Source organism: Osmerus mordax, chromosome 25 (assembly GCF_038355195.1).
Source record: "Osmerus mordax isolate fOsmMor3 chromosome 25, fOsmMor3.pri, whole genome shotgun sequence".
NCBI lineage: Eukaryota > Metazoa > Chordata > Actinopteri > Osmeriformes > Osmeridae > Osmerus > Osmerus mordax.
This window is the reverse complement of record NC_090074.1, coordinates 8,179,289-8,192,649: the sequence shown is the minus strand read 5'-3', so window position 1 is coordinate 8,192,649 and position 13,361 is coordinate 8,179,289. Positions and strand designations below refer to the sequence as shown.

Below are 13,361 nucleotides of genomic sequence, written 5' to 3'. Positions count from 1 at the left end.
GCAGAATAAATCAAACATCTAGCTGTTATGTGTTTGCATCTGTCCTACCTACATTGATGAGTCATAGTGACATAGCTTTTGGTTATTTGTCGTCAAACAAGCAAATCAGAAGCCAATTCATCTAAGCTTTCAACAATGCAGTTGTAGAACTACAAAGGTTGTCTACCTTTGTAGAACAACTACAACGTGTGTGCTAGAACGTGTAAAGTGGTGTGAGGGTTCTCCTCGGTGGTTCTCAGACCACAGTTGCTCAGAACCCGGCTTCAGTCCAGCCGACTGACTTGCAGGGCAAATGGCCTCCTAGTTAAAAAGTTGATGAACGCTTCTCTCTATTCAGAGTTGGACCCACGCTAACTTCACAGTTCAATGAAAATCCCTGGCCCTACCATATTTCCTACATTCAATACGGTATCAGGTAAGCTGTGCAAAACCTTACTTTGACTGGCTAGTCGCCATTTTCCTTGCATTTGTCTTTGGTACAAAAAACAATCAAAATATACTGTGCAAACATTTTTCTTTTTTGTAACTCTTACTCAAATAGTTCTAGTTTGAACCCACCCAACATCCCCCCCCACCCCTTCCCTCCCTCATTCCCAAAGTACCAAAAACCAAAAGTTATTTTTGTCAGCCATCTTCGAAAACACAGACTCTGTGGCATATATCTACAGGTTCCATGTTCTTATATACATTCAGAATAGCTTTTTCTTTTTAAAAGAGAGCTGAAATATGTGACAAACTGATGTAAGTTTGTCCCTCCCTGCCTCACATCCTTGCTCTCCTCATGGTCCTCTGTCTTCCTGCCCCTTGGGCAGTTCTTAAATGACCTCGTCTCAAATACAAGGCACAATGAATAGAATAGTACTTTTAGCAGATACCCAAGTAAAAACAGCAAACTAGGGAACCTATCGAAATAGCAGCCCTCTAATCCCTACGATGCGATTGGAGCAGATGGGCTTTGGAACATTTAGGACACACCCCCAAGAAACAGGTTGTTATACAGAGATATATTACATCTTCACACAGAAGCTCCTCCCACACACAGAGACGGGAGGGTGTTTGGAACCGGTTCCTAATGCTCAGTTCCAGTCAGAACCCTGCAGGAGAGCCATTTGCAGAACCATATGCAACCATAATGGTGACGAGCAAGTAGAACCGGTTCTACGTCAGACCTGGGTTCAAACACACAAAATCCGATCAAATACTTGTTTGAAAGCCCATTAGTTTGACCTCAAACTTTTTACATTAGGGCCAGTTCCATTGGTATCTTTGCAGTGGAATAACTTAAATTATGTACTCTCCAAGTATGTGATGGTGGGTGTGTGAGACCCAGGCCTGGTTCTGGGACACGGTTACCCCAGGAGAGAGCACTAGACTGGAGGCAGCCCGTCATAGCCGCCGGGATGGCTAGTCTGGAGCCTCTGGTTCAGACACATGTCTAACAGGAAACACTGTGGAGCAGGTTGGCATATGTGGCTGTACATCCCCTCAGTTTAGTGGTGGGGCGCTAGGCTGGGGGAGAGGGGCAAGACATGTGGGAGGGGGCAGGGCACGAGTGGTCTCAACAGTTACCATAACCCCTCCCCTCAATACTGCTCACCTGCTCAGGTGGCTTCTACAACAAGGTTTCTGATTGGAGGGCTATGACCCTACCATATTTAGGCTTTTCAGATAGCAGACATTGCTTCCTGCTGCAATCAAAGATTTCTTCCACTCGTGAGTCATGACTGCGCCCTCCTACTTGCCATGCCTTCCAGCTGGACGCTTGGACCGCTAAAGGAGAAGGCGAAACCAGGAAGTATTCCCCCTCCGCCACTTGTGATTGGTTGCAGAAAGGTGTTACGTCATGGTGATATGAGGAGCTATGAGAAGATCTGTGGTTGCTATTGGAACGTCTTACCACATGCACAACATGGCGACTGACTCACACACTACTAAGAGAGCTACTGGGTTTCCCTACAAGTGGGTAGTGTGAGCACACACACACACACATACACGCACACAGGGCCTCGGCATGTGTCCCACACTCGGCAGGAGGTGGGGGGTCTGAGAGGGGGGTTGGGGGGGCATGCAGAGGGTCATTGTTACAGTGTGGGACAGTGCGTTGAGTGACTGAGGCCCCTCCCCTCGGTGGGCGGGGCTTCTAAACCTTGGAGGTGGGGACTCGCAGGCCGACCAATCCGCCAGTGGGATCGCCCTTCCCCGTATTCTCCAGGATCTGGTTGACAAAATCTGAAGTCTGCCCAGCAACTGGTGCTGACACTGTACACGCAGAAGGAAGAAACTGTTACTGTCACACTTTAGCAGCAAAGTAAACACAATTAGGTAGAAGTCCACATAGGTGTGTAGTTTTGGTGTGTTTAGATGGTAGTCATATGCACGGTCTCCACACAAATAAAGAAAATGCACAGATCAGGGTTCTTGCAGGTTTCAGTAAGTCATATTTAAGACCTTTTTTACATTTTAAGACCATAAAGATTGAAATTTAAGACCTACACGACACATTACCCCCAAAAATATTCAAATAAAAGAAATTCTGGAAAAGACATTTTATTTCAATGAATTCAGTCATTGAAAAAGCATACATTTATTTACAGATAAAACGATCACATTAGTAATTTGTGAATATTTTTTGGGCAAAGTTTGCAGCGAGCCTTGTACCTGGAGCTGGGTACCGCTTGTAACCAACAGCGGAAATCGCTGTGATCTAGACATGTCTCGTTGAAAGTACACTTTCACATTTTCCACACGTAGTCGAACTTTAACAAACTCTGAGGAAGCGCAGACGTACTTTGCGGGCAGGTATTGCATTTAAAACAGGATTTGTAGTTTTATCACCGTGTACATATACCAACACCAATATCCCCCAGAAAGAACTACAACACACCGAACCAACGTTCTGAGGGCAGCGTTCTGCTGGTTTCCTTTGTAGAGCTCCGCTTCGTAGGCTGCGACTCAATATATATTTTTTGCTACTTTGTCATAACTTTCTGCGGCCAGCGGTTCTGGAAATGAACGAGGGTAAAACCTTTTTTAGACCTGACTAAATGAAATTTAAGACCTCGGATGAAAACTGGCCGTTTTTAAGACATTTTAAGGCCTTGAATTTTAAGTTCCGAATTTTTGACTTTTGAAGACCCCGTGGGAACCCTGAAAGATGAGCCAAAATATTTTGACCACCTGCCTAATAAGCTCTTGGTCCTCGACCTGGACTCTACAAGACCCCTGGAGGTGTACTGTAGTAGGGGTCTCCAATCCTGTTCCTGGAGAGCTACCTGCATGTAGGTTTTTGCTCCAACCACACTTATTTGATCTGATTCAACACTAGTTACCTGATCAACCAGCTGATTATTCGAATCAGGTGTGCTAGATTAGAGTTGGAGCGAAAACCTACAGGTAGCTCACCAGGAACAGGATTGGAGAACCCTGCCCTTTAGTATCACCAAAACAATAGCAGCCAATCCTTCTAGTCCTGTAAGTTACCCGACATCTCAGCTTCAAGACCTGTTTCGAACAATCTAGCCTGTCCTTGACATCTGCCCTTGTTTGGTGATGATCAATGTTATTGGCTTCACCTGTGAGTGGTCATCATGTTTTGGCTGATTGGTGTATATATACAGATGTTACCCTCTTAATGTGATCATTGCCTTGGCAAGACGAGTTGCATTATGGGATCTCCCCCCCCCCCCCCCCCCCCCACTAATTTGAGCACAAAATAGTTTTTTGAGCTTTATGTAATATAAACATTAAGTTAGACTGATATTGTTATTTTTGATGAATGTATTGACCTATGAATATTAGTATATTTACCTTGAATGTATCAGTTTTGGACAAATTTGTGCAGAGAATAATAAAACTAAGGCCCAATACCCCCTAAACCCTTAGACGTCACCTGCTAAGTGGATGAGTGCAAGTGGCTGCAAGGGCTCAAAATGCTATAAATTGGAATGAGACAGCACTTTGCTCTTTAAGAGTGGAATGCTCTTTACTGAGGTACCTCACCTCTTTCTGCTTGCATGGTTAAAACATTCAACCTTGACAATGGAGGATATGAAGGTTACAAAGGAACAACTAGGAAACCATATTGTTAGAATGGAATAATTCGTATCCGTATATTATGACTTGGTTGAGGCTACACTATCTCCAGGCAAGCCAGTGATTACTCCTGAGAGAGCGAGCCAACCATAACATCCCCTTACTGCTGATAGGAAAATCTCCCCTCCCCTTCCTCCTCATCCCCTCCTCTCCTCTCATCACATCCTCCCCTCCCCTCATCCCCCTTCCCCTCCTCTCCTCTCCAGGCTTTCAGGCATGTTGCAGTAACAGAGGCTTAAAGAGTACTTTTTTCTCAAGTCTATCCACAAATTAGTGTGAAGCCTCTGTATGTAACTGTAAGCAAAATCCCGAGTGGGCAATGAACCCCGATTCCAAACAACGCCATTGGTCATTTTTGCCCAAGTCACCGTAAAAAATAAATAAATAAAAGAACATTCACATTGTAAGCATATTAGCGCCCCCTATTGCTTACATTTGTAGCTACACCCATTAAGCAACGCATCCTCTCTCAAAGAGGGAACACTCAAATTAAGTTGGTAACATCAGTATATTCATCAAAGTATACAGACTATATAATACACAGTATGAATATACCAGTATCTGTATTTACCTAGAGTTTCTTTGATCAGTCTGTCCAGGGTGTCGGCCATGTTGGAGCTGTGGTGGGATGAGTCATGGACCCGTGTCACAATCTCTTCCTTTATGGCGTTGATAACGAACAGCAGGCGATCTGAAACACCAGTCACCACACATGGGAAGAAAAACAGTCACCTCACGTTGCCACAGTAACTTATGTTTGCCCGTCCCGCTCTGGTAACCATAGTAACCTACCACCCCGGTAACCATAACAGATTACCACCCCGGTAACCATAGTAACATACCATACTCGGTGCTGAGACCCCACAGCTTGACCTTGTTGGCCTCGTACTGGGCCTTCTTCTTCAGACGGCACGCCCTGGACACACACACACACACACAATGGAATACAACATATTACGTTAAAACAGACAGTGTTGCACGTCAGAAGAAGCCACGTGTGTAGAGCAGGGAGAGTAAAGAAGAGGGCATGCCGGTCACCTGGACGCCAGCTTGTTCTTCTCTTTGCGGGAGCGCGGCCGGGCGGTGAGGGGCAGCTCGCTGACGGGCGTCAGGTCGCTGATCACCTTGTTTAGCTTCCTGAGCTCCGTGCCGATCTGCAGCAGCTTCCTGGGGTTGGGCGTCAGGTCCTCCACGTCTGTACGACGAGACTTCTTCAGAGTGTACTTCCCTGTTCGAGCAGCCAATCACACAAACAGCCCAGTCACCTCCTGACTCCTGGCCTATCAGGGGGTTTTCTCCCCACAGCCAAACACTTGTGATCACAGACATAATAAAGAGTAGACGCCGCATCGACCGCTGCTGCCTACTGGCGCTGAAGAACCGTGGGGCCGCCATCTTGGAACAGGCAACCGCTCCACTCAGTGTAATCTGTTTAGCTGGGGCAATGAGCTTTCAGCGCATTTAATTAATCATACTGAACTGAATACCGAACTGATTTTCACGCGGTTTGCTTTTCTGCAAAGGTCATACATGTAGCTATGATACAGGACATGTTTATTCTTTTCACAAAATACAACCAATAGTATGGTAATGTTAAATCTTACTTGTGAAAAGTAAGTGTGTGTGTGTGCTAACCGTGGTGAGGACCGTTCCTCTGGTACATGTTGCTGGGCAGGGTGTCTCTGTCCCACTCGGAGGGCTTGAGCAGCCGCTCCTGCTTGCAGGGTGTCAGCTGCTCGCTGTACTCCCAGAAGTAGCGACGCTTCCCCCGCTTCCTGGACACACCCGCCGTCAGTCCCTTCACGTCCTCCACGATGTCTGTGTCACAGCCTGGGGGGGGGGGGGGGGGGGGGGGGGGTGGAGGTAGGGAGAGGCAGAGTAGCGAGAAAGAAGGTGAGGAGGAGATAAGAGGGAGGGAAGAAAGAGATGAGGAAGTAAGGGAGAGAGGCAGAGAAGGGGGAGACAAGGTGAGGAGGAGACGACGAGAGGGAGGAGGGGGAGAGAGCGCCCAAAAAGGAAGAGTGAAAGATGAAGCTATCAGCCCCAACGTGTATGAATATGTCACTGACTTACAGTATGTGACACACACACACAAACTACCTGGTTCAGAGAAAGCATCGCTCATATCGTCATCTTTATCAGCCTCATAGTCTTCATCCTCCTCCTCTTCCTCGTCATTCTCCGACAGCTCATGCTCACTGCCGAAGCCTTCATCGTGGTCTTCATCTTCCATTTCCATCTCCTCTGCCTCAGCCTCCTCTTCCTCTCCCTCCTCCTCCTCTTCCTCCTCCTCCTCTTCCTCCTCTTCCTCTTCCTCCTCTTCCTCCTCCTCCTCCTCCTCCAGCTCAGACAGGGCCTTGCCAGCCAGTCTGGCACGAGTGAGGAAGACAGAATAGTTGTGCTCTTCCTCCTTGGTTTTCTCTAGTGCTGCCTCTCCCTCCAGACTCTCATGCCCTTGCCCCCCCTGCAGGCTCTGGCTTTCCCCAGCTCCGGGGTAACTGAGCTGGGGGGGCACGGCCCCAGACCTGCCCAGGGAGGCAGCAGGCATCTCCCTTCGTGGAGCCAGCAGGCTAGCTGGGCCGGAGGCCACAGTCCCGGGTGCAGCCACCAGGACGGGGCTGCCCGAGGTGGAGGCCTGGTCTTGGAGAATCGGAGGGGGGCCCAAGGGAGGGTCCTCGTCGGCCTCCGTCTTCATGGGGGGTGCCTCAGCATGGGGACCACGGAGCGTACTGATGCGCACCTTGGCCTTGCGGACGAAGTCAGAGCTGTTCAGGGCCAGGGGGAACATCTTTGTGCTGGAGCCCTGGATCTGGGCCTTGGAGCGGGTCTCCGTGCTGGAAGGAACTGGACAGGTGGCCTTCTGGAAGCCGTCAGGGAAGTCTGGGAGAGGGCTGCGGGCAGGGGGGGCAAAGGAGGGGGCCAGAGTGGGGCCAGGGATGGGGGCATGGCGTGTGGGGCCAGGGGTCTTCTTGCTAAGGGAGGGGGGCAGGGGCAGCTCAGGGTGGTAAAGGGTGTCACACACGGGCTGTGAGTCCTCTCCGTTGAGCTGGGCCAAGGTGGGGGTGCGCCCGATCACCTCCTCATCCTGGTAGGGGCTGGAGAAGTCGTCCAGGCCGAGGAAGTCCACCTCCTTGGTGCCCCAGATATCACAGCTGGTGAGTCGGGTGTACCTGTAGGACCGCATTATAAAAACGATGCAAAATTCTTTGGAACATCAATACAAACAATCAAGATCAATCAATTGATAAATCAATCATGCAACTGACCTTGTAAGGTCCTCCCAGTAAGTGTCCCACTGTTCGAAGGTGGCGCTGTAGGCAGGCTCTGCCTCCCCCAGGTCGGTCAGACCCCCAACCTCCACCTCCTTACCCTCCCCCATAGAGAAGGCCTCCTCCCTGGGGCTCTGGCATGCAGGCATGTCCTTGTCCTGGAGTGGGATAGCACCAGTTACACTCACTAGTCATGATGTCATATATAGTAATTCACTCATTTAGCATGAAGCAAGTTTATCCACAGCCACGTACAGGAGTAACCTGGGACCTGTAGATCTGCTGTCCAATGTTGTACTGAGCTATCCCCCCCCAGTCCCTGACAAATAACCAGATGTGTTAAAAGAGACTACAAAGTTCTCTTTTTTTGTTGCACTTGATATGAGATATATATATATATATCTTTGATAGTTACTGTTGCATGGTCCAATCATCAGAATGATGTAATGCTGTGCTTGAGGTGATGTTACTGTTGCACTGTGTCTGGGTAAAAATGCCTAGACACTAACCTCTGGAATACTTTTAGAGCTGAGCCTAGATTAGCCTTTGGTCCTACATTTGCAGGTAGTTACTTTATTTGTATGTCACTTTGGATAAAAGCATCTGCTAAACTAATAAAATGTAAAAATGTGTAAAAATGCAGTGTCTGATGTCATCGAAACATGTTCTCTTCCATATACAAAGCTGAGTAGCATACTGTGTTCCCTGTCCCTGGAAGCATTCCAAAACAGGTTATTTTTGGGGTTCTAGGTAGTCTTGTCACAACACCAATTTTTTTTACTTCGATACCAATACCAAGTTTAGTATCGCAATACTCAATACCAAAACGATACTTGAAACAATACTGTCAGGAATATTTATCTATCAAGCATTGCACAGTCAGTCGGTAAACAAGATAAGAAAGCTTTATTGCTTGCGGCCAGGCCCACAAGGAGACAAAAACATCACACGCCATTGTGCTACAAAGTTTGTCTGCTAGCATGTTGTGCTAACAGTTACATCTTCAACTTTTCCAACAGATACTGATTCGATACCTAATAGATCACAAACAGACAGTCCACAAGGATTGATCACATTTTCAAATTCAAAGTTTTTTAAGAGCCTTGTAAGTCAAGTTGCAAGTCTCAAATTTGTTTTTCAATTGCAATGCTATGTTTTCGCAAAATTTACGATGGGAGTTTGCCTTCGGCCGTTCTGTCTGACAATAGAGCCACTTTGACATGTAGCTAGCTCGTAGCCCTACTATACCATTTAGCTAGTGACCATTTTAAAAAGCACCAAAATTAGACCCCCAAATAACTGTAGCATAATATATTGGTTGTTTTGGAACTAATTTTCTAATATGCTTGCTTACGATACAGTAGGGTAGGCCTGACATACATATTTCACCATCCTACCACCTAGCTAGCCAGCTAGCTTATTCGCTAACCTGACGTTTTTGTACTCGGCGTGTAGGTCTTGGGTCTGTCACTGAGGTGCTTGGCGAGGTTAGAAGTATTTCCTCCCTTGCACGGCACTTTTATAGCACCTTTTACAAATAGGCTTCGTAATGTCGTGGGTTTGCCATCAGCTTCGGCTCTGTAGGCAAAGTAGTCCCACAGTGGACAGAATCGCTTAGTCTCGTTTTATCTACAAGTACCGAACATTGGGAAATGCTAATACCGAACCGTTTTTAACAAAAACAATATCGAAGCGTACCTCAATTTAGGTATACCGTGCAACACTTGTTCTAGGTTGTGTGTGGATTCTGGTTGGGTTCCGTGCATGTTATGTGCTCCAGCTGAAAAGAACCGGGACTCACCAGTTCATACATGAAATCAGGATCGGAGCTGTTGGCCAGCAGCTCAGTGCTGGTCAGTACCTGGTCAGCAAACGTGTAGTTCTGAAACGCGTCCCCAAAGGTAGGCTCCATCCCAATGATGCTGGGCTGTAAGCACATAGACTAATGAATCATGCTGAATAACTCAACGTGGACGGAATCACTCACATGTGAAAGGAACTGAATCGCTAAGTCTGAATTGAAACATCAAATAGATTAAATCCAAGGTGATTCTCTGTACCTGAGGCATTACAGAGCAGCACTCTGTGTTCCTGTGTTGGAACCTCTCAGCCACCTCTAGAGTCCAGCTGTGTGTTGAACGTGGACCACCAGAGGACAACTCAGAGGACAACTGAGCTCAGAGGATGGATACAGGTGTCTGAAGTTGCCTGGGTCTGGTTCGTGTCTAGACCTCTCTTGAATTTTGTCCGGTCCTGGGTGTGGCCTCTTATGGCCTTGAAGGAGTCTGGTTCTGGGTCTAAACCTGAGTCTCGCTTAGGTCTGGCAACCAGGGTCTGGTGTTCAGGCCTGGCTTGGGTTTCTATTCATTTCCGGGGTCTCTGTATGACAGGGGAGAGGGAAGCGGAAACAGAAGGGTTAAACAGATCTTCAGGATGCCATAGTGTCTGATCAGATTTATCAGACAGAAGGGCCTGTCACCAACAGCTGCTTGTTGGAATCCCAACACAGACTGCACAGACACACACAAAGAACATATGGACAAATAACACACACGCAAATCTGTTCGCTGTAACAGATGGATGGGAATTGAGTCAGATCTTTTGAAACTAGGATACTTTCACCGAAGGTAAACACAAAATACACCTTAATGAATACTAATAAATCCCCTTGCCTGTCTGGAAGGCAATTTCCCCTCTGCCTACAACATTTGCAAGTTTCATTTGCAATTACCTCATTTAAATAACCAGTCACTTAACACACATCAATAGGTGGAACAACAACCATAATGACTACATTTACGTTTTTTGTTTCCTAGGATCTACCGCTTGCCTCTGCTTGCAGGCCACAGCATTTTCACAGTGTTGCACCACAGACAACTAGCCTAATTACCGTGCAAGTCTAATTCTTCCATTAGCAAATAACACAGAAATATGTTTTGCAACATTGACCAACTTGAAAACAGTTTAAATCGTCTAGCTGTTTATGTTGTAAACGCATGGAACAAAAACAGAGCACGGAGCAGAGCGCGTCTTTCCTTGACTATAACTAAGACTACACACTACCGCTCTGCCATCACAGCAGCTGCTGGTGAACGCTAGCTAGAGAAACATATGCGGCCCTGGGCCAAGTGTGCGTGTATGTGTTGTGAGGGGGCTCGCTAGCTACACTCTGTAAGCCTGCGAATTGACGCCTTTAATTCCATCTGGAACAAACGTATTACTGTTGTAAATATTACAGACAAGGACATCGAGCATCGTTCATAAAATGCATACATTTAATTTAAATCAATGGAAATTTGGGGAAAAACAACAACCAAACACAGCCTATGTCGCACTGCTCGTACTTGCATTGCGGTTTAACTACCAGTACAAGAGCATAAACATACAAAATAACATTGCACATAATGATCTTATATTATAAATTATGTATAAACAGCGACTGGGATTGACAGATATGACATGCTAAACATGCTAGACATGCTACAAAAACAAAATGAAACCTCAACCCATCACATTGAGCCAACGCCCACGTGATTCTCCAACTCTATAGGTGAAACTTCTGCGTTGTCCCGCCCCTATACTGTGGCGAATGGATAGTCGTGCTGTCAATTTAGGAGTTAGGCTACGCGTCAAGAAAAACATAACATGTATCAAGGTAGGTTGAGGACACAGCCGAGCCCCTTTTTCATGACCTTATACTGCAATCTTAATACGTGAGTAGCCTACATTTTCTAAAACGCCGACTCATCATAACAAATAGTCTTACTTAGACTACATCTGATATAAATTAGATATACTGAAGAACACGCATATAATTTATGTTTAAAACACGTAAAAATGCAAAAATATAATTACCACATCTCTTTTACAAAATAAAACTACGCAAATAAAACATTGTAGAAAAAAATTATTGAATGTCACTGTACTCCTGAGAACCGTTGGGCTTTGTTCTTTCATCGGGTTGCATGGAATTTTCTCGCTCGCTCGCGTTCTCTGCACTGGGAGGGGGCGTGTACCCGAGAGCTGGCTGACGCGTGTTGTTTTGTAGTTGACCCATAAATATAAATTATAAGCTTAAAATGAATGGACTTCAACAGAGTAAAACTTCATTATTATGAAGATTGATATGATATTATCAACCGTGTTATTGACTCGAAAACAACAAGCAGATTATAATTTTTTGGTTTAATATGTCATGTTTAGTGTAATATTCACAATGGCCTTCTTGTCAGTTAATACACCTAGCTCTTTAACAACGGCACTTCCTACTGTGTTTGTTATATACGAGTTACATATTAATTAAACTATCAGTCATACCAGCGAGGAGATTCCTGGTTATTTTTGACAGATGTCAGCAATGCAAAGCTACTACAGTACGTAACGTTAGCTCGTTAGCCAATATTCGTATTCGACGTTAAACTAAACGAACGTGAAATAAAACATATATGCAGTGACAATTAATAGAACAAAATAATTTGTGATCAAAATTAATTCAGTTTCTTATGTAAAATGTCTAACCTTTCCGAATTATGCTGGTTTGTTCTAGCTTCCTACTACTAGCAGTATGGCCACCGTCCCTCCCCTCTCTCGGCAGCGAGATACAACAACTTAGCTTGCAAGCTAACCACAGGTCGACGCGCTCTCATCGACGAAACATTGACCGAACTGCCAGCAAAGTTAGCAAAATGGTCTTAGAAATGTTTAACTCACCATTGAAATCCCTATGGAAAAGTAGGAAATCGTGTTTGACTCGTGTATGTGCTTCTATCTTGGTAACAAGAAAGCCATCTCAATGGAGTCCACGCGTCTGTCTCTTGGTTTGTTTTGTTTATCTTCTTCCTGACGGGTTCCTGGAAAGCGCGTGACTACCTTGTCACGTGGGGGGCCCACCGACCAATCTCAGCGAGGTTTCGGGATTGACCAAAACATTGCAGCTGCAGTGATGGGGTTGCTGCACACAAACTGATAAAAATGACAATTGCATCCCACACTGTGTATTGTAGGCTCTTCTATGGCACGCAATAATAATAATAATACTATGTAACATTTTTATAGCGCCTTTCCCGAGCTCAAGGACGCTTTACAATGGTAATACAGTACAAAAACATGGACAAACACAATGTAAAAAGCATCAAGCAGTCAAACACAGAAATATTAAACATGACACAGAGAAAATACATAGCAACAGATTAGGACAAATAACATTGAGAAAACATGTGTTTTTAATTGTAATTTGAATTCGGAGATGGATGTGATGCTGCGAAAAGACATAGGGAGTGAGTTCCAGATTTTGGGAGCAGTTACACTAAAAGACCTGCCACTGTGCCACCCAAAGTTGCGACAAGATCTAGGGAATACCAGGCAACTTTGCCAAGGCAAAGGAATACCAATGATTCTCATCCAGTCATCCAAGACCAGATTCATCAAAAGAGAATGTGCAATTATTTAAAAACATAAAAGCAGTTCTTTAACCCATTGTCACAAGGCCATTGACATTTCAATCTATGTGGGTAACTTAGGTAAGTCATATTGCGAAACTAACAATTAAAATCACTTTTAGCTAAATTATTTATCCAATACAAATGGCAAGAACAGTCCAGCAAGACAAAATATGTTCAGTTAACAAATGACAGCAGTGTCTGCCTGAGAGAGTAGGAGTGGAATTGGCAGCACTTGAGCCAAGCTTCCCTCACAAATGACTCTGCAGTGCAGCTCTTGCTGTGATGTGCCTGCCTGAGCCCTACTCCACCAGTCCTCCCTCTTCCCCTCCCCATCTCCCTCTTGCTTTAATTTTCTTCCCTCTCTTATGGTCTTGCTATCGTTTCTCTCCTTACTTTTCTCACCCATACCTCTCCCTTTTTCCTTCATTTCTCAATTCCTCTCCCACATTAACCCATTCATGCAACCAGGGTGGACGTTACTCAGCAGAAAATAATTGAACAATGCCCCCACCCCTCGTTCTGTCTGCTGCTGGTTCTCCCTGGGGCATCTCCACCTTCT

At 45.7% G+C, this 13,361-nt stretch overlaps 1 protein-coding gene across 1 annotated transcript; it reads right to left on the bottom strand.

Annotated features, from left to right (window-relative positions):
* Window positions 1–598: 598 nt before the first annotated feature.
* crebrf (creb3 regulatory factor) lies at window positions 599–12,181 on the bottom strand. The gene is made up of 10 exons (XM_067229306.1): window positions 12,072–12,181; window positions 9,422–9,740; window positions 9,163–9,288; window positions 7,359–7,519; window positions 6,193–7,262; window positions 5,728–5,922; window positions 5,131–5,320; window positions 4,935–5,008; window positions 4,664–4,783; window positions 599–2,259 (listed from the first exon to the last, which is right to left on the bottom strand). Exons 2-10 carry the CDS (start codon window positions 9,428–9,430, stop codon window positions 2,141–2,143), a joined length of 2,064 nt encoding a protein of 687 aa, XP_067085407.1. The 5' UTR covers window positions 9,431–9,740; window positions 12,072–12,181; the 3' UTR covers window positions 599–2,140.
* Between the last annotated feature and the right edge of the window lie 1,180 nt (window positions 12,182–13,361).